This window comes from Tinamus guttatus, unplaced genomic scaffold (assembly GCF_059628265.1).
Source record: "Tinamus guttatus ecotype Peru unplaced genomic scaffold, ASM5962826v1 Tinamus_guttatus_pri_ptg000314l, whole genome shotgun sequence".
Lineage (NCBI taxonomy): Eukaryota > Metazoa > Chordata > Aves > Tinamiformes > Tinamidae > Tinamus > Tinamus guttatus.
Window position 1 is genome coordinate 9,107,167 of NW_028288848.1, and position 24,086 is coordinate 9,131,252.

The 24,086-nt window shown below is 34.9% G+C and overlaps 1 protein-coding gene across 1 annotated transcript; it reads right to left on the reverse strand.

Moving 5' to 3' along the window:
• Positions 1 to 1,518: 1,518 nt before the first annotated feature.
• LOC104564740 (protein FRA10AC1 homolog) lies at positions 1,519 to 24,067 on the reverse strand. Its single transcript, XM_088528782.1, has 14 exons — positions 23,940 to 24,067; positions 20,442 to 20,518; positions 18,593 to 18,682; positions 18,466 to 18,511; positions 16,428 to 16,504; positions 15,647 to 15,730; positions 15,099 to 15,183; positions 10,121 to 10,166; positions 6,647 to 6,760; positions 5,583 to 5,625; positions 4,031 to 4,155; positions 3,398 to 3,436; positions 2,030 to 2,114; positions 1,519 to 1,658 (listed from the first exon to the last, which is right to left on the reverse strand). The coding sequence occupies exons 1-14, from the start codon at positions 23,970 to 23,972 to the stop codon at positions 1,616 to 1,618; spliced, it is 987 nt and encodes a 328-aa protein (XP_088384908.1). The 5' UTR covers positions 23,973 to 24,067; the 3' UTR covers positions 1,519 to 1,615.
• Between the last annotated feature and the right edge of the window lie 19 nt (positions 24,068 to 24,086).

Here is a 24,086-nt window from a genome sequence, read left to right on the forward strand (position 1 = left end):
AGAAATCAAGAAAAATACACAAAATGTTTCCCACTGATATACTTATTTACAAATAGGCCAAATCTTTTATGTAAACTTAACAATGCCATAAAACTGGGTATCAGGAATTATTTTCTGTACTACATGTAGATACAAAAGAAATCTATTCCAAGGTTGTTTTATTATGTAATTTTATTCAAACTATATTAAGTGTTTTATTTAATATGTACCCTGTACCATTTTATAACTGTGTTTTGAAGACCCATCAAGGACTTATTTATTCAAAACACATGCCTAACGTACAATACTTGCAGCAACAAATATAGCAGCACATTCTGGAAAAACCCCTTCGGGCAAGTTGCATACATGTAAGCAGATTGCTGCAGATTGGATTTGGCTCTCAATCATGCTTGCAAGACGACAGAGAATTAACCTTTAAATCCATCTTCTTACCTAAAGAAGCCTTCACACAAGCCTACATTATTTGTTACTCAAGGACACCCTAAATGCATCCTTGTAATGTCAACTATTATGTAAGTACAAACTGTTAAAAATGTAATTAATATTACTTGTAAATAGAATTCTCTATTGATATTCATGTGAGTGCATGCAATATGTTCATAAATACATTGCAACCACCTCTACTGTTATATTTTCCACATCAAGTATTTATTATGATATCTACATTGGGAAAATATTTATCAAAAATACATTTTATACAGCATTAACTTTCATCAGATTGTCTAACGTGAACATTTAATTCAAAACAAGTGTGTCCTTTATATTCAAAGTAATTTTCATCTGACAAAGAAAATGGTCTCTGTAACTATTCATGTGCAGACTGTTTCTTTGGAAAAATACAATAAAGAATGTTTAAAGTTGTGTTGCAGTTTGAATAGGAAAATGAACCCACTATGATTCTCAAGCAATAAATATTCTTTACTTGTATATTTAGGATTACACTTTAAGGAAGGATTAACGTTCATTCAATGTTAAGGAGATCAGAAACCATAGATAACCAACCACGTGTACATCTCCAGTAGCAAGCAATGTATTTTATTTATTAAAACAAAAATTCATAATGAAGTAAACGTTACTAAGGAGTAGGGAAAACATTTCAGATACACGTAATTCAAGCAAAAAACACACTTGATAAAAACTGAACTTCCCTAATAGCACTTGAAAATACTTACACAGAGTAATACCTGAATATTAAAGACCACAGGACTAATAAATTTAAGTCTATTAACTCCAAATTAATAAATAAAAGTATTAATATATTAAAGTCTATGGCTATAAACTGATAATAGACCTTTTGAAAACTTCCCTTAAACAAATCAGGCAAAATCCAAGGTTTAGGATAAAATAAAAAAGAGCTGAATTCTGTGATGCACTATCAATAATCTAAATTCTTGTTTACATCCTTCCTCTTCATGACTACACAGGCTACCACAAGAAACAGTTTTAGGCCTGAATCCTTCTACAAAGATACTTCACGCAGATGGTCCAATGGCGTGACTTTAGAAATGGTAGACTGGCAGGAAAAAAAAAGGCTGTGGTCCCTAAATATGATTGGATTTCCAGGCACTCATCTTGATGCTCTAAAAAGAAAATCAGTCTATGTCCACTTCAAGTTTCAGAGAAACAAGTCTTGAAAATATTCATCAAATTCCTCCTCCCTGTAAAAAATAAAAATACGTGAAATCATGTTCTGGTTTTGATCTATTAGGAGACAATTTTTGTATAAAAAGATTTAGCAGATTTCCAGTTACAATATGTACCCAGTATATATGCCATTTTGATTTCTTCACTATGTTCCCATACCCTTCGCATGTCCCCTTCTGTGCAAAAGCTGGGAGTTGACTGTTAGGATTTACTTCCAAGATAGCTGACCTATTCTGGCACCAGTCTGTTAGTTGCTTGACACATAATTTTAAATATCAGAATATTCACCAAAGCATTTAGGAAAAGTTTCTACCTTTGGAATTCTGAATGATCATAATTATTCAAACTTTTACTAGATACAAATTTATTGGTAGACCAAACTAACCGTGATTTTTCATCTGGCTCTTGTAGGGGACCTTTCCAAAAGTCTGCATCTGAAGGGCCATCTTGCACATCACTGTTATCTGAATCTGTTGAAAAATGAAGTGCCTAAGAATTTATCAAACTTTTCATCCAGATGCTTGTTTCGTAAAAGCAACATTTAATTGTAACCACAGGACTCAACACCAACTCTTTATATGAAATGAAAATATTTGCCAAATGTTATTCAAAAGAGCATCAAAATGACTCCTAGGTATCATTAAACTGATATCTAGTCCAAACATAATAGCAGTCAGGACAAAACTCTGATGCTTAAAACATGAGTAACATAGCACTTTGTTCCTAAAATTAAAGACTTAAAATCAAAAATCCAGGATCACAATTCAAATATTGCTATTAAATGAATCAATTATTCTACTTAAATTACAATTGATTAAAAAAAATAAATGTATCAGTGAAATTGTCAAAAACATGTTTTTCTGAATAACTGTTCAGTATAAGTATCCCGAGGGAGTGAAATAGGAAAAATGTCCCTTTATTAGAAATATGCCTTGACTTAAGGAAAAAAAAAAATTCCTATAGAACTTTCCTGTCAAGACAGTAGATATGTTTTCAGTCATAAAACTGCACCTGGCTGAGAAGTAATAGGACTTTCCAAAAAAACTGGTATTCCACAGAAAAGCAATCAGTAGAAACACTCAGGACCTTGTGGATACTTTGCAGTAAGAATGAGGAGCCTCATTCTTACTGCACGGGGCTGCTTTCTCAGAAGAGACAATGCGGCTGGATTTACTGCAATATAAGAATAACTATTGCCAAGGAATGGCTAAAACGCGATCTCTTGCATCCGGTAGGTCTCTGAGGTAATACAGGTAGTAACTGGAACAGATGTTGGTTAAAGCATAGGGTATATTTGGCCTGGTGTCTTTCCCATGCTCTCCCATTGATATTGCAGGTGGCATATGCATTAGTATTTTTCCACAAAAGGAATCAGAATAGTTACTAATACACTAGAAAACATGCATTATCTTGACCCACGCGATTATTAACAATACACCTATTTTTGCACCCAAATACTTTTTCCTGAGCAAACTAGCCCCTTATTTATTTCCTCTATACTATTATCCTCCTATTTTTCTTCTTTCCCTAAGGTTGAAAGATTTCTTTCTGAAAATTCCTAACAGGTTATCTCCAATAATTTAGAAGTAACTATTTGTTGACTCTTCATATCTCTGCTTGTTTTCACACAGGTTTCATGGCATCTTATCCAATATTAAAATTGCCAGCAAATAAAATTAGGACCAATAATACCTGAATATGATACAACTTATTACAAAAACATAAAAACACAAAATATATTCAAACACTTTACCTTTATCAGAATTATCTGAATCCTCTGAAGAAACCTCATCTACAAAGAAACAACATTTAAAAAATAGTAAGCCTATCCTGGTTTTACCCATTTTAAAAATGTTTACAAGGATAGACTCATCACAATATATTACACAAAACTATATGCACATACGCGCACACCCTCCCCCCGCTTTAATTTACAGAAAGAAAGCAAACACTGAAGGAAAAGCTTTTTTTTTTTTTTGCATGAGTTCAAAGATCATCAGTTTGAGCTCAGCTTATCCAAGATCTGTGGTGTAAAAAGGTTATCTTGCATTAGCAGAAAGCTTTCAACCTCACAGCCTCAATGAATCATATACTTTAGAACTCTTTCTGGCATGCAATGTCCCAAGTCTTAGACCTCTTTTCCTTCCAATGCTCTATTTTTCAAAAGCCTTTCCAATTTCTGTAACCTGTAAAAAAAAATGACTTTTTCTTTTCAATTTACCTTATTGAACACCTAAAAATTGTATCTAACTAAAAAAATTTCCACTTTTGACTACCAAAGTTACACAGTCCAGATACATTTCCATATCTACAACTACTGTAGAAATAGCAACCAACATATTTCTTTGAATATTTTCAAAATTGAAAGTTTAAAGTTTAAATTTACCTTTATGGGTCTTTTTCTTCGACTTGGATTTTTTTGAAGAAGATAACTTTCTCTTCTTAAATTTTGGTTCCTCAGAGTTTAATAGAGCTGTGTCTCTTTTCTTCTTTGATTTGATTTCTTTCCTCCTTCAAAAATGAATATTAATCTTCTTTATTACATGTACTCCTGAATCAACAGTAAACCTTAGCTATCTAATACAGTCAAACAGTTGTCATTCTTTATGAAAATTATTACTAGTTAAAAAATGCAGTTAAAAATGAAAGTGTTGTAAAAACACTTCAGCTGTATAGTTGAAGACAAAGGTCAGGACATGCTAAACCTGCCAAAGTGACATTGAATTAGCAATCAAAGATTAAACACAAAAAAATACTACACTATGTGCACACTTTATACTGATACAGACAGGTAACTAATTTTTTTTATGTAGCAAGTTTTGGGCACATGTAATAACAAAAATGCAGTAAATACTATTTCTTTTCTATTTTCTAACCTAGTAAAACCTGAGGTACAAGAATCTTAAGCCCAAGAACTACCGCAGATCAACAACCCATGCATTTTATTTTCGGTATTATTGATGTTATGTATATGGGCTTATTGTGTAACAATAACCTTTTTTTTTTTTTTTTAATTTTTTCTTTTTAAAACAGCTTGTTTGGCCAAAACAAGCCAAAACAAGAAAAGTTGTTTTAAACGAAGTATTACTCTGAATAGAAAATATGTTTTACCATTCTTACTCAGAATTAAAGTGGCTTTAAAATGTGAGTTCCAGAAAGAACCCAAATTAAACTAACTTCAATTATTGCTTTCTCCTTCTTAATTCTAAATATACATTTACATGGGACTTTAATTAAATCTAATTACAACTAACTTTAAAAATAGATTAATTAACGTTCTTGAACACAACCACATAGAAACAGAAATAGTAGCTTTCTATCTGAGAGCTTTCCCTGTACTGGGCTTCTCAGATACTACAGCAAAGGACACAACTACAAGCAGCCAAAACAGCATCAAGATCCAGAATACCATACAAACTGCGTATCAGTAGTTTGATAGTAATATTAGAGCCAGTAAATCAAACAATGTATACATTTTATGGGTTCAAAGTTCACTATTTTACTTTTCCTTATTAATGAGTGATTCTCAAGAACAAACACTCAAATTCAAAGTTTCAAAGCACTACGACATGAGTCACAGATAAAAATAGTACTGTTGGAGGAGGAAAAGAAAAATATTTCCAGCTCTTAAACACAGCAAAAGGGAAAACAGAAAAATAAAGCATTTTGCATATACTTCCAGAAAACAAGAATAATCAATGGGTTAAAACCAGGATAAGAAAACTTTGAGGGAAGGATTTTTATAGTTCTTTTAGTTTTATGGACTTTCCTTAGAGCAAAAATATCTGCCACAGAAGTACATCAAAACAGTGACTTCATAAGAACTCCAGGACAGAAATTTTCTAATCATCTGTTTTTTTTCTCTCCTTATTTTTCAGGTAAGCATAACTGGCACTTATCAATAATTCAGTCCCCATACTTTCAAAATATTGCATTACCGGTGATGGAAGTTAAGTTTTTTTGAACATTCTGGACACAGTCCTGAAAAAGAACAAGAACATTACATTTGTGTTGTGACATTGTGTATTTGATAAGCAGAATTAACAAAACCCGTTAATAAATCTATAAAACTAGATACAACATTTTCTTCAGATTTTATTAACTTTTCCTCCAACACAATTTACATTATGATCATAGCTAGGGATAAAAAAAAAAAAAAACACAATCAAAGTCTTCAGTACAAATCTAAAGTTTAGTAAATTTGGATGAAAATCACAGGTTTATCTCTGGCAATTCTTCATAAAAAAACTATCAGTGTTTATCATGCACATAGCACATTTTTATGGATGTCTGTTAAAAGATCGAATTGTTTTACAATTGCACAGAAGACCTTGAGTCCCTTAGAGTTTCTACAAACAACAAATGCTGCCAAACAGAGTGGCTTTTTGCAGACAAAAGGAAAAATGACATTAGTTCCTTTTATGCAACACATATGTACATTGTGATATGGTTAAATGAACATATCAACAAGGAGAGCTTACTTAAGAAATGAAAATGGAAAAGAAATTAATTTAAAGTTAGAAGTTTTGGAAAAAAAATGCAAGTACTCAAGAAACTAATTGAGCTGAAAGAGTAAAAAAAAAAAAAAAAAAAAAAAGTTGTCTGTTTGAAAGCCCTAAGAACTCCTAAAAGCTTGTTAGGCAATGGCAGTGATGAAATTCACCATGCAATTCAATATTGTCCATTAAAAAACAATGAGCTTATTTATATAGTAGCTTATAACTAGATATTCTAATTGTCTTACATGAAAATGATACAACATGACATGCTCAACCTTTAACAACTTTGTCACATGTAACGATAGCAGCCATTCTCACCAAACCATCATACCACCGGTGATTAGCGTAACAAAATGATCTCCTACACAGCAGCTTATTTTCCCCCCTGCAGATACTAGCAACATTATCAGCAAGTCCCCCACTATACCTTTTAATGTGCAAGGCATATATGTTTGTTTAAGTTTACATATTCTTGAACGCCAGCATAAGAAGGGCTGACTTACTCAATTTCACAAGGGCATTCCTCTTTTCACCATGCTCGACGTAACCAAAATTCACCTCCCAGCTCTTCAGGCCTTCTTTCTCATCACAGTGCTTACTTCCACAGGAAAACTGACCTTTAAAGAGGTCAAAAAAAGCAAACGAAGGTTCAATGATTAACATGCATAGGTTTGGGGTTGTAATTTTCGGTTTTGTTCAGTCTTTGTGTTTTTGATTTCCGTTTTTTTCAAAGAAAAAGGCTCCAGAGCTAAAAAAAAAAAAATACAGATTAACGAACTAGTAAGAGCTATAAAAAGCAATCAATCGTACTTGTCTTGTATTGAATACTGTCAAAGAAAGAACATAACTTGAAATCTATTTTACATTATTCTAAGAGATGGAAGATGTTCAGAAAAAAAGAAGTAATACTTAACTTTGGAAAAAACATCTACTTAATAATCACATTTGATGTTATATGGGTATTTTCTATATCCCGAATGATTACCTGCTTTATTAGAGGGTGATAGATCAGAAAGTACAATTGAGACATACATCTTTAACATGATCAAACTATTCAAAGTACAATATATATATAAAACTAAGATGTCCATATTCTGATTACAAGTCTACCTCAATGACCGGGCAAGCTATTTGCATTCTAGTGACTTTCAGAAGCACTTTTTTTTTCCTTTAAGAAAGGAAAAATTCTAAAAATGAAGAAAAAAAAAAGCTATTTTATGAGAAAATATGCAGCAGCTTCGGAATCTTCTAGATGTCCATTATATTAAACACAATATTATATTTAAAATAATTTACACATAGTGTATGTTGTTTACACAGCTGGGTCCCCAGTATTGCAGTTAATAGAAACATGTATTTCCTCTGCAGAGGGCAGGTATGTATGCAGAGCTGGTGGAACGGCTCTGCATTAATAGGCTCACAAGCAGGACTGTTTGTGAAAGATTAACCTCAGAACATTCTGTTTAAGCTGCTAACCACTGGATTGGCAGTGTCCTTAGATACTTCAGTTCTGCAATGCAAAAAGTACTTGCAGTACTAACACTTGAACAAATAAAAAAAAAAATCAAATGAATATGCATTAAATTTGGTAACCCTATGTAAGATGAAATGTTATCAGTGATACAGAAGAAAAACTATAAAGAGAAATCTATCCCCATATAAGGCTTTCAAGTAGTTAACTACTCTGTTAATATCATGTCTTCTAAAAAAAAAATTTCAAAACAAATCAAGAAAGAGTCACAGAGAAAAAAAATTGACATAGCAGATTTATTTATTATTAGCTGCTCTTTACAGGATACAGAACCACTTGTGGATATTCTGCTTTTTGTGTGGGATATTTTGCATTTGGCCTGTGAGAATGGACAAGAATGAAGTCAGAAGAGTATCTTCGGATTGCTAAGTCATGCAATGAACTGTTGAGTAAACTAGGGCTTACACTGCGCACATCACCATAATTCTGTCCCCTTATATGCTTGCTCGTATTTCTAAATTACTTATAATTCTAAATATTTGATTTTTTTTTCTTCTCAATAGTCTGTTATTCCACACTGTATTTTAAATAGCTTACAGCTTCCCATTTTATGGATTTATTTTCAAGGCAGCTAACTCACATACCTACTATTTACTGATTTAGAAACTTTAAAATAAGGATTCTGTGTTAACTTAAGTTTACAAATAACCATTTTGTGGAACCCTTTATGGAAGGTGGACACATATATTACACTATTAATAGTCATTAGGATCATACTTTATATGTAATAATATATAGTAGCGATCTTCAATATGACCTTCTTTCAGAGCACTTATGAAAAAGGATTGGAGAAAGAAGGGAATAAAAAAAAATCTGACATTTAAAATTAGCAATTCGGTAAGTTTCCTTTCACTCAACCGAACGCTTTTCCTCCCTCGTCACCTAGCAAAGACATGAAAAAGAAAGCAACCAAATGTCAGCAACCCATCCCTTCTCTTTCATCCTTAACATACCCCAAAGGATAATACAACTGGTTCTCACCCCTATTGTTTTCACCACTTAAACATGGCACACGCTACGTTAATGCTCTCCTTTTTTAAACATGAATTATCGAACACTGATAGCCCAACAAGGTTACTTTACTATAGTTTATTATAAACAGTTTGTGTTACTGAGTCATAGTTGAAAAAAAATTTTAAAAAAGTGTTAAGGACTCCATTTTTCCCAAACGACCACTTCAAAGCACATTTGAAAACACCCAAGACAACACTAGGTAACACTGAATTCTTGCGCCCCTTAGTGGTGAATGGCGCAATTTCTCAACTCCTAGGTTCTAGCTCTAAAACAAGCTTTACACTTGCCATTTGAATGCTTTCCATTGCATGCTTAAGGCAGGTAATTCTGCACTTTCTCCCATGTTTTTAAATAAGGACTAGCACATGGTAAAAGTATAATACAGCTTCAAATTCCTCCCTAATAATTCTTCATAAATTATTAATTTCTCATTTCATTTTAGTTATCTTTTTGAAGTGTTGGATAAAGCACATAACCACATTCAAGTTAGCTGTTAAAATAATTCTTAGTGCTGAAAGCAACATATGACTGCAATTAATGTGATCTTAGGTGGTTTACACAGAATTTATAGTTTTTTAAAAAATCACAAATGTTCACACTTTTCCCCATGAAATGTGATCAAAAATTATAAAAAAATAAGCGTTATATTTCTAAGTTCTTGCAGTATGTTATAATACAGAGAGCTATTTACAGAACTATATTGATCCATGCTATCACTTCATTCAATTTTCTTGTATGTGCACTCATGACTTCTGAAAATAGGACATGGATACGAATACTGCACTTCCAGCAATAGCAATATTTTCACATAACTTTCTTGCCTTGAAAAAGTCCATGCCCCTAGCCATGGAATGGGACTCCAATAAAAGATTTATAAGAATTTGAATGCAGAAAAAGCGAGAATGAGCTACTGCATTAGAAACAGGTTTAGGAGGCATGGTCAGCATTTTCATGGAAGCTTTCAAAAATGCCTGAAACGGACATCACACATGGAACTTCGATTAGAAAGTAACACATTTGCAAAACAACATGAGAGAAACTGTTAAGAAAATGATCTTCTAAAGAAAAAGTATTGGCACATGAAAGATAACAAAATAATAGGGTAATGGAGAACTACTGAATGGAAGCAGCCAAAAGGCACATCCATGAAATTCTACATTAGCAAATACAGCATCACAGTGTTCACTACAAATTAGAGCTTATGAAAACAAAACATGTGCTCCCTTCATTTTTACTTACATACGTCATCATATGCACTGAAGATACATGGCATAAACCAGAGCTAAGACTTAGGTCACTTCACTGCCCAATGTCCGATACATTTACCAATATCAAGAATTGCCCAACACTATCAAACAATTATTATTTCAAAAAGCATTGAGAAACACAACAGTCAAGGAGAAATGTAATATAAAATGAAAGACATCATTACCTTTTCCTGAAACTACTTCTTCCTCATGTCGCCATCTAAATCCAAACTGATTTAAAAAAAAAAAAGTGAATAGTCAAATGTGAATGTAACGATTAATTTTAGTCAACTACGGTCCTGCACATATGTTCATCTATTCAATTCTAAGTAGTAAAATTTAATTCTCCTCCTCATTAATTAGAAGTATGCCTGATTCTGGCTGTCAGACGGATTCCAATTTACTCCTGCAATTCAAATTCCAGAAGATACTGATCAGTACCCAATTAAAAACACTCTGAAAGCTTTCAGAGATGGCAGAGAGACTTGAGTCAACTTCAGAGGGACCGACTACATTAGATCCTTCTTCGTAACTGTCCAAGCTGAAAAAACAAAATCACTAGAACACTGAAAAGGCAAACAACTAAAGGCAAATTTCAGTGCCCCACCTTTCATAACCTAAAGACTAAAAATAAATACACCCTCCCCGCCGTTCAGCTGTGTTTCTCTTTACAGTGCCTAGAAACTCCACATAAAGATAACCCATCTACTATTTTTTTTCTGCAATAGAGTCTTCTTCATCCTCCCAAATGGCAAGTGAAGCCTCATGGAAAGATCAAAGAGAGAATGGAGCAAGAACTGCCTGGGAGGAATAATTTTCATTAGCAACTACAAAGAGGGAATAAAAGTTAGTGGCATGCAATTTGTTCTAAAGGGATATCTTGTAATTTCCTTTAAAATTCAGAAATACTGCATGACAACAAGATAAAATGGAATGTTGCTCTGTGAGCACAGCACATATAATCCAAAATTTCATGTCAAAAGAAGGAAAAGAAAGGGTTCTGAGTTCATAGAAGCACATCACTTGGATAATGAAGTTTCTACTTGGGCATCTAAAGACTGAACTTACACAAAAGTGTGTTTTATAGGCTTGGCATCGTAAATTCTATAATGTATAGGATTTATCTGAATTGTTCTTAATCTAATTTTAAGTATTCCATAGAAGCACAGGTATCTGTTGCTATGTATCATCTTTACTGTTGTTGATTTTTGTAATAAACCATAATAATTCGGTATCTGAAAGGCAACAGTATGAGAAAAAACAGTAGGCAGTTTAAAGAACATAGGGAAAAATCGGGGACCAAAAGCTTAGTCTCTTAAAAATATGCCATAAACTCAAGTAAATTCTCTGCACCTTAAAAACTACAATTCAAAAACCAAGCAAGAAGAGGTCAGTGGCCAAAAGTTTTCTCTGCCCTGCGTTTCCCCAAATCAAAATATCACCTAGAAGATGTCTAAGAAAATTAAAAATCTGAGCATCAGTAACCAGTAATATTTGCCTTTTGATACCAATTTTAGAATTGGAGATGTAATATACACTATGTTTTTGTACTCGTGGGCTTAAATGGTTAAAAAAATTTTGAGAGATCATGTTCTATAGCACGCTATACACAAATTGCTAAAGCAGGAACAGCTTGTGCTTAGCCTATTCTACAATCTGTAGTGTGGTATAAAAAAGTACCATTTTAACCACTCATGTCAAAGAAAAATTTAAACAATTGTAAAAAACAAGAGCTGTGCTTAACAGCTCACTGGAAACAGAACGTAAAATATACTCATAAAAGTAAGATTCATACAGAAATCCAGATTTCACATTTTTTTTCAGGCTGTTTTTGTAAATAACCCTCCCCAAATTTAACAATCCTCCACAATTATTTAACCCAGGTTTGAAGTACATTTCCCAATTCTAAATAGTAGCAAGGCAGTCCAATTACAATTACAACTCTGTCGTGGGTCTACTTGCATCATAAAAAGATCACCAAGAAGATTCATCATGCTTAGCAATTGAATAAAAATTGTGTCATCGGGGACATGCAGATCTCACTGACTTCACTAAGTCTCCTTCAAAACAAAACAGAAAAACAGGAATACAAGCTTTGATTTGAACTCTACTTTGTACCTTTTAAATTTAGAATGGTATGGGCTTGCAAAGCTGCTGTAGAAATTTCTGCTAACAGTTTCTGGATGTATTTTATTACTTCATAACGTCATGTTCCAAGTGATTTGTGCAGTAATTAAACTGCACAAGTTTAACTCACCTCTTCCTAGCAGTTCAGCTGAAGCATGGAAGCTCAACTAGTCTCTCTCACTGAGCTGCACATTATTATCCTTTGGATACACAGCAGTAATATAATATCACCATCCATTTTTCACTTGCCATATTGCCTAAGTACAGCAAGTCTGGAAATCCAGAGAAAAAGCAACAGAAAAGAGGGAGCCAGACCACCTGTGGTGTTCTTTACAACAAGACCCATTTACAAGTTGGACAAAAGCTGTCCTTGCGTGCAATTCCCTTTTGAAAATCATTCATCCAAACATTCCAGTGAAAAGTGACAAAGAGTGACAAAGACTAAGAAAAAGCCAAAAAAGAAATCCTCTAAGCAAGCTGCAATACTAGGAACTGCAGCTGAAAATACATAGGAAAATTAACGATGACTGCAGGTTTCTGAAGTCAGCCAGCAAAATAAAGAAAATCAGAAGCAAAATCTGCAAAAGAAAACTGTCTGTCTCATCATCTTTGATCTCAACAAGATCCTAAAGAGTCCTTTACTATAAAGCAAAATGCACAGTAAAATTAAACTGTGTGGTCATTTATCAGTCTCAGAGCTTGCAAGCAGATACACAAAGGTTCAAATAGAACCTTTAGCTAAAAGAACTCTTGTTTAGGGAAAATGCAAGGAACAACAGAGGAATGGCAGGAAAGAGCTATAGGACACTATAGACACTACAGTGTCTCTCACTGTTGACACTTCCCATGTCTATAGGGACAATTAGCCTCATATTAGAGGACCTCCTTGGCACTGCTACATAAGAGAAATAAAGATTACATGCTCTACCTATGCAAAGAAGAAAACACCTAACCTTCTATCTGCAAGGATCCTTGTCCATGAAGCCTAACTGTGACAGTGGAACCATTTAAGAAAAGTCAAACTAACCAAAGACCTGGGTGTTCAGCCATCCCTCTGTCAGGGACGTTTCTTTACTCAGTGCACCTTCATGGTCTGAAGGAAAGGCCCAGTTTGTCAGGAATGGCAAAAATCTTCATGACTTCATGAAAAATAATCTTTTGCTTATGAACTTGTGTTAGGATTGCAGGTGTGTCATTTTAAGGCTATCATCGACTTTACAGAGCCACATGCAGCAGGTTTATGTTTTCTTTTGAGCTTTGATCTTTGAAAAAGCTCAAAGAGAAAGATGACCTTGAGAAGGTCCCTACCGTGAAAATGATACTACTATTCCATGATGAGGAAAACTGTGTTCTCAGAAGAAAAGTTACAAATGAGATTACAGTTGCAATTTCTGTGCAGGGGTCTGCAGAAGAATTAGCTGGCTAAAGAATTTTAGCCCATCTCAAAATAACTACAAGTTCTGAAAAGACAGTGAATATGCATGTGCAAATCTTAATGTAGGCAACATAAAAACAAAAACAAAACTCCAACTTTATTTAGACATACACCTAAGAGGATATAGAGCATGATAGACCATAACATAAAAGGCTGAGAAACCTGCTCCTCTCATAACATCAGCACTCCAAAATAGAAGGCATGTCAGGCTACAGATATCCTATTTACACTTTCTGGAAATACAGAGAAAGAATCAAGGCAGAATCAACCTGAAATCACATGCTGCATCCCATTGGTGTGAATGGAAACTGATTAACAGCCCATTTCTGACTTCCATCTCTCTGTGTCAGTATTGAGGAAGACCTGGAGAAAACACTCTTACATGGTCATACTACCTATGAGGACAGAAAGCACGGCCTAATGTAAGAAAATAAATTGAATACAATGTATCAGAGTTCTGCTGAAACTGAAATTTTAAAAAAATGAGTTAACAAGACTAATTCTTACTAGTACAAATAGAAATTCAGTGTGACCTCACAAAGCTGGGGCAGTCGCATTTGAGTCTGCAAGGGAAATACTGTTCACACAATAAAGGAAAAAAGAGAAAACTGGGACAGAAGTTTCCCACCAGAGATAGCAAATATATGGAAACTTGGTACAGTAACAAAAGAAACAAAATATTTAATAAAACTCAAGGGAAACTCAGTTATTTTTGAGGCAGAGAGGGGATGAGGGAGGAGAATACATATTCAGCTTTTTACTTCTTAATTTTCTTTAGAAGGATGACATCTTTTCAACTCAATATTAGAGTTTCAGCCCAGTCCTTGCAAATACTTAGCAGTGAATACCATTTTCAACACTACAAAGAATCTCAAAGCACATTATAAAGACACTGTTTGCAGGCCTGTTTGTTACTATGTAGTTACAAAACACTAATCAATGTTTGTGTTCAACAATATTCTTTACAAAAAATCATAATACAAAATTAATCTAGTCATTTTGACTAAGAGGTTAGCTTGTCAAAAAGTCAGAAAGAAAAACCGAAACTGTTTCAGTTAAGATGAAAAATTTCTGGTGGAATTAGGCTGTTTTTCCGATAAATTCTACTTACCTAAAACGAATGTACAAATCTTATTTCCATAAACAAAAGAGAAAAACCAGCACGGGACACTGCTTTTAAGCATGCATTTCCATTTTTTTTTTTTTAGCCAGCAATCAAATAGCAAACTTTTTTTAGACTTTTTGTTTTGAAAACAACAGCATTACCAGCTTCTTAGGCTTCATCTAGTGCTTCCCTGTAGGCGAATCCCTCTAGCCCTCTCTGCCATTCTTATATACAATATATCTCTTCATAAAATATCACAAGACAGAAATGTTTGTATTCCCACGCAAGTACATTTTGGGCCTGTGACAATGCTTGGATTCAAACCTACTACTGCTTATTAAATAACTTTACAGTTTCTCACAACTCTCTTACTAGCAAATGGCCTACTAACAGTCTGACTTCAAAACACACTGTCATAGGAAGGCATTTTTAAAGCAGATGTCTGCTCAAACAGCACATACTTTAAAACCAAGGTAATTGTCAATATTGTATGTACCTTATTCTCTTTGTATCTCCTAAGATCTGCTATACAGTATTCTTTGAATAATTTATCATAATACTTCTTTGCAAGCCTCTTCTCCCTGTAACAAAAGGCATTATTTTTATTAAATACATAACACAATTCTTTTTACATTGCAATGGCATTAGCAAGACAAGGACACATTCCATCTGAGCAACACAGGTTGCAGAGCTAGAAATGCAACTGAAATGCACTCAGTGAGCTAAGGTGCAATGACCACAGAAATGAAAAACAGTTCAGAAGTATACCTACACCACAAAATTAACCACACTTTTTTCATTTCTTCACAGTTTTCGGAACAATTGATTGACTCTCGGAGAATGCACAAATATTTGTTAGCTCTTTCTGTCACCAACTGAATTTATTACAGAGTGGTATTACTCTACCTACTAAAGGTCTTTCGTTTCTAAATGTATGAAAGATCAAAGAACAAACACCAAGTATGCATAGTAATTCTTAATAAGGACACCACAAATTTAGTACAAAGTGATCTAAAAATAGCATCTTAAAAAAGTTCTAGTTACCAGTTCATGTCTACTTCATCATCTTCTCTCCACAGGAATCTATGGTTTTCTCTTATAACATCAAGATCCGTCTTGTCATTTGCACTATAAAAGGGCACTTTTTTTAGCACAATACAACATTAAAATGAAAAGTCAGTCACACAATAATCTGGCAAACATCTCTATTTCATATTTGCTATCGCCAGCTTGTTGCCTAACAAAATATACTGCTATTGAATAAAAATTATTCAAAAATATATTGCAGCTTGGCATACCTTTTCCAAAAAGAAAAAAAAAAAAAAAATCACAGTAAAGTTTCAGCCTTGAAACTGTGACTGACTTGATCCTGTCTGAAAATACTTTTTAAGGAAACAGTTTCATTAGCAGGCAGCTATGTAGAGTTCTGAAGAAGATTGTTATTCTGGACAAAGGAGAGTTATTTTGCACATTTCATAATTATTCCAGACTGATATTTTCAAGGTACTGCCAGAAATTTCTCAATGTACCTTCATAAAAATTAATGTTCACCTGTCATCTTTCCTCTTACATAACAAAACAAGAAATACTCAGCTCATGGAAAGTTGTTATATAAAAATGATGGTGCAAAATGAAACATGACTGTTAACAATTCTACTTTGGATAATTACCCCTTGTGACCAAAAGCATATACTGCTTTATACATACACTCCCAAAAAAAAAAAAAAAAAAAAAAAAAAACACTTAAATTACAGCATGTATTTAACGGCTTTAAGTAACAGGAAAGTATGGGGGCAGTGAAGGGAAACTTCCTAATAGTCCTTACGTGGAACGCCGGAAATCTTCCATTTTGCCACCGTAGTACAAAATGTAGTCACTCACAAACTTTTTATGTCTTTCATACTGAATCAAGTAATTAAGGATTCCATTTCAGTGCTTATTTTTCCAAAAGTTTAAAACTATGAGAACAATAAAAAACACTTATAACTATAAAAATAAATTAAAATAAATACCTTTTTTCCTCAAAACTATTCGGTAGTTTCCAAAAAGAAATTAATTAATCAAAAATTTTCACTTTATAATCTCTTATAAAGGAAGCATTCAAAATACAAGAATTCAAGGCAATTTAATCTTTAAAGCCTTGTTCACCTGCAAGACACTTACAGTCCCATATTTTTAAAGAAGCTCTCTAAGCATAAACATGGAAGCTGGGTTCAATTCTTCTGCTGTAATTTAGAATAGCACTTCTTAGTGCTTACGTTTAGGTTTCAAATAGGTTTATACTTTTGTATTATAAAATAGGCTACCAAAATCAAATAATTTATTACTCTTTAGCATTAACATAAAAATAAAAGTTATCTGCTTTAGTTTGATTCTAGATCTGAAAATCACAGGAATCACTTTTCTAAGAACACTTGGGCCTTAGAGACATGATTCCAAACATATTTTTTACCATAATAGGGTCAAACATATTTAACTATCTTGTTGAAAAATAAACAACCTCACATATAGAAAAAACATATAGGCAATCATTTTAAAACATTTAAAATAACATATATATGATTATTTTCAAGCATTTTAATTAACTTATGGTGTTTTTGAAACAACAAATCAGGAAACGCGTTATCTCCTAGGACATAACCAGCCAACTATAATGTCAGTGTGAAAAAGGGTAATTTGCATCAGCCTACTATTTTGACATGAATTATAATAATTTTATTGAGAAAGCATTTTTCAAAGAAAATTTTAATTTAACCTCAGTATGTATTTTCTCTTTTTTTTTCCACTATAAATAGAAGAAACAGAATGGACAATTGTGAAGCACGCCCAGGAGGTAGAGTTGGCACAATTAAACACACTGCATGCAGCATACTATTTTGTATTTCCATTAGAATTATTAAACGCCATAACTATAAAGGTCTTAAAGAGGAACCACTCAAAAACATTAGGAGAAGCTCATAAAAAAGACTCTATACAATGAGTTTTCTAGTCACTCCAGAATATACACGCTTTTCAATGGCTAATGATAGTCTACAATCTCAGTGGGACTGATTAAGACACATCCCTTTTACAGGCACAAGAAGGCATATGTAGCTGCTGAACAAATTCAAATGCTGGTTTGAAGGAGTTATTTTCTGAATTTCCAGTTAAAGTAATTCTTTCCATATTTAATTTATTATTTTCTTTCCTCTTTAGTAACTTTTACAGCTGAAGAACAGCTGTTTAAACAAACAAGGAACTGGCAATACTTTGCATAGACTCAGTTAAAACACGTTGTAGGTGAAAACTAAATAAAAAGATAAATTTTGTAAACTAAATGAAGCAGTAGTTATAAAAATAGCTACAATGATGCATGAAGTACGATTAAGAGGTTCAAAAAGGAAGAACTAAAACACAACTAAACATGATACAACAGAGGCTTACACTAAAGCATTTGTAGAAGATATTGGAGATAATACTGTTTTAAATAGTCTTTTGAATTGATTAATGTGTTTCTGTATTTCAAGTGCAAATTTATTTATCCAAAGATAACAGCCTTATACAGCATTACAATTTATGAACACTCAAATGAAAAGCACTCAAAGGTTGGCACTCTTTGTGCCAGTCTAAGCAAATGGACTGTATAATGACTTAGTCCAGAACAAGATAACTGAGCAAAGAGAGGAGTCTGGAAATGCCTCCTCTAGGTAGATCTCAGGAGTAACAAGTTATTTTGAAGAAATATCTTCTCAGTATTTGATGCCACACTACAAATTTCTGTTATAACTGAGAAATCTGAAATACTTTCCTTTACAGAAATATCACATCAAAGTGGAAAAACTGTTTCCAATCTCAAACTTGAAGAAAATTAAATAGAAGGATACAGCATCCATAGATATCAAGTGAAATCTTCTTTTTCTTGCCTCTTCCCTGTTAATGACAAATATGTTTGAACAAAAGATGACTTCACAGCATGGTAAAAACTCTCACAAGAACAGTAATAAAACATACCTATCCCATTCTTGAGCTGCGACTTGACTGTGAGCAACATGGCTTTGTCTTGGTTTTTGGAATGGCTTTATCAGAAGGTCATCTTTTACACTGAACATAGGCAGAAGAACAGGGAGAAATAAGTTAGTTGAGAACTTTTCCTAAGCAGTACAACTTCCGTATGCCAAGGCTTGCATAACTTGAACAGCAGTAACTTATACGTTACTTGTTACGTGAATTCAAAAAAAAAAAAAAAAAAAAAAAACTCAGAATCATCAGGTTCAATTTTACTTCATTTGCAGGACAACTCCAGAAAGGCACTTGCTTACAGTCAACATTTAGGGAAAAAAACAACGAGAACAAACAAAAAAAACTTACAGTAGCACCTCTTGATTTTTATAAACATTATTATTCAAGAACCACACTAAACATTTTCTTCAACTTCACTCTACCTTTAGAGCCACCTGCAAGTCTAGGTTGCCTGCCTAGCCAAGTCAAAAAAAGGAAGGACAGCCAAGTCAAAAAAAGGAAGGACATAGAAAAAGAGAGATTGTTAATAGTCATATCCCATCCTTTCATGATAAAAATTTCTTGACATCTCATTAACCAAAGTCACTTTTCTTTGTGCAGTCACAAGAACTGCTAATTTAATACTGATTTAAATAGTGTCTTGTGAACAGTATTTGTCATTTAGCAGCTAAAAATACTTCCAGAATTTGACATATTAATGAAAAGTTAAATACAAAGTGAGGCACCTTAACTAGCCAGAGGCATACTTAGTTTCAGTCATTGTAAGAGGTGAAGAAGAGTTTTCCATAATTACTAGCTGACAGAAAGATAAGAAGTCAGAAACCAGTATAAAGCAAGACAGGGAATTTATATTTCAATCTATGGAATATGGGACACTAGAAACTAAGCATAAAGTATGCTCAAAAGGATCAGTAGAAACAAAAATCCCCAAAGGAGATGCTGTAAAACAGTAACATGCAGAGAACTGAAGACTACTGAAGACTACTACAATGCCTTCTATTATCCCGGCGATTACAAATTTGAAGATTTTGCCCCAGAATGCATCCAGACAGTACAAAACCCATTCTTTCAATTCCACTACTGACTGAAGTATGCAAGTGTCCTAGGCAAGTTTCCAGAAAGCCTTCTTGAATAAAGTCCAATAACAGAGCAAGAAAGACATAGAAAAAGGTAGGAAAAAACAGATTTGTACCATCTAGATTGGTATCGTGCATAAAGTAGTAAAGGTACACAAAAATACACACTTTAAAAAATACTAACAACAGAATTTGGTCAGATTACAAAAAAAAAAAAAAGGCCATTAATTGTGCAAAACATTGAAATAAGAGTTTCAAATAAGAAATGTGCAGTTAAATTCCAATGAAGGGGTACAACTTCCCCAGTAGAATTTCCAGATTTCTTCATAAATTAAATAATAAACATGCAATATCAGTTCTTCTTTTTCTTCAGGCAGGTGTTTTATGTCTACAAAGCCTGCTGTCACTTGGCCCCTTTTTCCTTTGCTTCCTGTTAGCAGTTCCACACATCCTGACACATTCGAGTAAAGTGAACAGAGCAGACAAACCCCAGCAGTTGATGTACATGCTTGGAAAAATGAAGCGGTCTGCTGTGTGAACTAAAAGGCATACACACAGCAGATGCACACAGCACAACTGATGCTACTCAGCTGTCCCTTGGAGATATGCTGTAGCAAACATGATATAAGGAGATGCAGGAAGCAAACAGGTTCATTTTTCATAAACATTTTCAACATCAGTTAACATACTCAGCATAGTCTTCTATACTAGAGGCCCTTTGCATGGAATACATAACCTGAAGTGTAAACTCTGTGTCACATTACCTTCTAGTCTTCTGCACAGATTTTTCTCCACTTTCCTCATCACTAAAATCAGAATCATAGTCTCCACGGCCTTTTACCTGAAAACAATAACAGATAATGCAATCAATACATCTGCTAAAGTAATATAGACAAAACTTAACCGGAAATCAGTATTGTGCATCCTCCACAAGCAAGAGCAAGAGCAAATACTTTCAAATGTCCAAACAAGATGCAATGAACAATGCTGAGTTATTTTCCAAACACCGCATGTCAAAGGAATAGTGGTTTTTCATAGACTTTGTCAAAAAAAAAGCCTTATAAATAATATATATACAGATATTTCCATATTTAATCTTCATGTAAATGCAGATAACTGAAAGATAGATAAAGTCTTTGGCCTTTCTTTTCAAGCAATCACCCTTACACAGGAAAAAAGGTGAGTATTTTCCCCTAGGAGCTGTTCCTTCAGGGGTCTAGAAGACAGCAAGTGATGTGCCTATGTTAAAAAAAGCTGAGAAAAAATGTTTAGCGGGCTGTGGTACAGCATTCTAACTCACTAGATCTTACATTAGCAAGATCTGGCAATCAGGTTGACATGATCATCAAAATGAAAAACAACAAGATTTCTGGGGAAAAAAAAAAGAATATAAGGTTTAATCAGCACTATTTTTGCAAAGAACATTCATACCAAGAAATAAAATATTTTATTCCACGTGCTTTGGGACTACAATGTCAACCTAATGGATATAAAAACAAAAACACAAACCAAAAAATGCGTAGCTCAATGTTACCAAATTATCAAGCATCAAGATGATGATCCATCACCTCTGTTTTCCAGGGCATAGCTACATGTCCAATTCTTTCAGAAGTAGTGGAAAAGTAGACCAATTTCCTCTTTCTCCTATTTTTGCACCATCCTTTCAGTTGCTCAGCTGCAAAAGGCTGAGAAACTATAGGCAGAACAGACCAAAGAAGCGACCCAGGTTACAAATGACCCAGTTTAACCCAGACAAGTTCCCTGATACAGTTCACCCAGAGTCCCATACCCAGCTATGTCAGCCAACTGGAGGGGTAGCACAGGGACAGAACAACTAGAGCTGGGAACTGCTTCGCCTGACACTGACACCAAAAAATCATTTACATAACTCAAACATAATTAGAGCTAAAAAGAAAGATGGTTATTACGTATCTACATGTGGAAAGGTTTGGCACATATCTTGGTATCTCCTGCTATGGGCAAGAAAAGAAAATTGATTAGAAAGCCAGTTTATGTATTTGATTCAGTTTTGTTGATGGCTACATTTCACATAATCATATTCCTCCTCGGGGGAAAAAAAAAAAAAAACAGAAAAACAGAAAAACAGAAACAAAAAACTGCCAACTTTCTCCTGAAAGTGAAAAAGAGGTTTCCAGTAGATCTATAGGAGAAATAACTTAATCGAAGCCCTTCCACCAACTTGCAACTTCTGTGTTGTGACTTTGTTCGGCATTTGCTTGCTACTATAATACAGCAACAAAAAGAGTAGCATTAAAAGAAAGCACTAACTTTTGGGTTACTTCCAAGATTAAGTATTGAACAGGGTACATCAAAACACTTAATTTCAGAGTCTAGGACACTATGAGAGACAAAAAACAACTATACAGCAGTTTACCGCAGTAGTTGAAAAAAGGAAGCATCTGATAGGAACAATTTTGATGAGGTCCCTCAATTAAAAAATATATTTTTAATTGTATCATATTTATTTTTTTCTTGCTTTAGTAATACCATTTTCTTTACTTGAACTTTCCTGAAGACAGACAACAAATTGACACAGCTCTCATAGAAGTATACACTTGAACAAAATATCTAATTAGCCTTTCTATTTTTCAGAAGACTCATTAAAAAATCTAAACAGTCAAAAGGAGTACTGCAGATGTCTGCAGTGTAAGTGGGCCTCATGCCCTGACAAAAGAGCAGCAGTGGTGGTGCCTATGTCCCCCCTACACAGTCCCCATGTGAAGCTGGTTTCATGGTCTAACAGCAAGTCTGTCACTATTTTTGTTAATAAATCTTATGTGATCTCTATAAAAACCTGAGTATATTATGAGGTTGATTAAATATATGCGAAGCAAGCATTTTTAGGTTCAGCTTCTAAATCAAAGAATATCATAGCAATCCAGGAAATATTTTAAATAGCAAAAATAATTCTTCCAAGTTGAACACTGATTGCTTGCTTAACACTGAAGGAAAGAAGGGAAAATTCTCACTGACACAAAGTGTATGAAAGTCAACACAAGACAGAAAAAAATAATAGGCAGAGAAAATACAGAATAAAAGGGGAGAAAGGTGCTTCTAGAGTGGTTGCCCACAGACGATCAGCCTCAGGAAAGGAGATATACTCTGTAACCAGCTCCAAACTGGTACTGTTTTCCAGGTTAAAAAAAAAATCAAAATAAAAATAACGGTGAAAGTAACGCAGCTTCACAGTTACGTCCTGCAAGAGGCCCTCAGAAGCTGGTGACCACCTTTGGAAAATCTGTGACTGCAAATGTGAGAGCAGGAATGGCTAAACGCTGAGAGGTCCTCAGAGGCGGTTCTGATGGGAGAATCCCCACAGCTTCTGGCACTCTTCCACATCTACAGCCCAAAGGCACATTCAGGATGGAAAAAAAATGGAGAGGTGCTGATGCTTTAGACCACTGCTCCTACAACATAACAACAGAACAGACAAGTCCTGCACTTGATGTTACAGGAGCAAATGCAAAACTGTTGGAAGGCACTTGTGGGCAGTGAATGAACTCAAGTCTTACAACAATACCAAATGGAGCTCACTTATAGGTAAGACATAAAAAAGAACTCCTTATCTGTCAAAGAATCTCATCCACCTGTTAATGTAGCTTTCCGGTTTGGAAGGCCAGTGTAAATAGACATGTGTTGTTAGGTTTACTCACTCAAGGCTGATTTCTCCCTCTCCTTAACAAACAAACAAACAAACAAAAAAAACTAAGCAAAACACATATAATATTCAGCCGCATTGAAGGACAGGCAACTGCAAAGCCTGGGCCTCCGGGAGCACTCCAGGAGGAAAGGCCAGAGCGGTGCAGTGACACCCTGCCCACACCGGCCTCACCTGCAGTTTTTAACCCACCACCTGGGAACAAAACTTTTCAGTTAAGTTGAAGTAGTTTTAAACCTGCTGCTCCTTCTAAAAGGATTTACGAATTCAAGCTATAAACAGTAAAAGGAATGAGGAAAGAAAGGTACCCACAAAATGCCTCCCTCCCCCAACACACACACCCTTCTGCCGAGTTTTATTAGAGATCTAGAAGGAAGACAAATGACCACGGCAAAGCCCGGCCCGCACTCTCCAGGCACCACAGGGCTCCCGCCACGGCCCGGCCATGGCGGCGGCCCCCGCTCGCGGCCTCGCCCGCCGTTTGCGGCCGGGTGCGGCGGCGGGGGAGGCCGGCACAGGCCCTGCCGCAGCGCCGGCCCGGCCGCCCGCCCCGCTCCCGCCTCCGCGGCCCAGCGCCACTCACCGCCGCGGAGAGCAGCAGCTGGCTCGGCACCATGGCGGCGGCGGCGGGCCCGGCCCGGCTCCCGGCGCGCCCTGCCGGAAGCGCGGGGCAGAGGCGGAGCGGGGCCGCGCCGGGCGCTGCCTCGGTGTCTGCCGGGCGCGGGCCGGG

Coding starts and splice junctions, on each gene's coding strand:
- LOC104564740 (XM_088528782.1), bottom strand. CDS start 23,972: ATGGTGCCGAGCCAGCTGCTGCTCTCCGCGGCG. Junction 6,761..10,120: donor AGAAGTAGTTTCAGGAAAAG/GTAATGATGTCT, acceptor ACCTCTTTAAAG/GTCAGTTTTCCTGTGGAAGT. Junction 4,156..5,582: donor AAACTTAACTTCCATCACCG/GTAATGCAATAT, acceptor TCATTTTTGAAG/GAGGAAAGAAATCAAATCAA.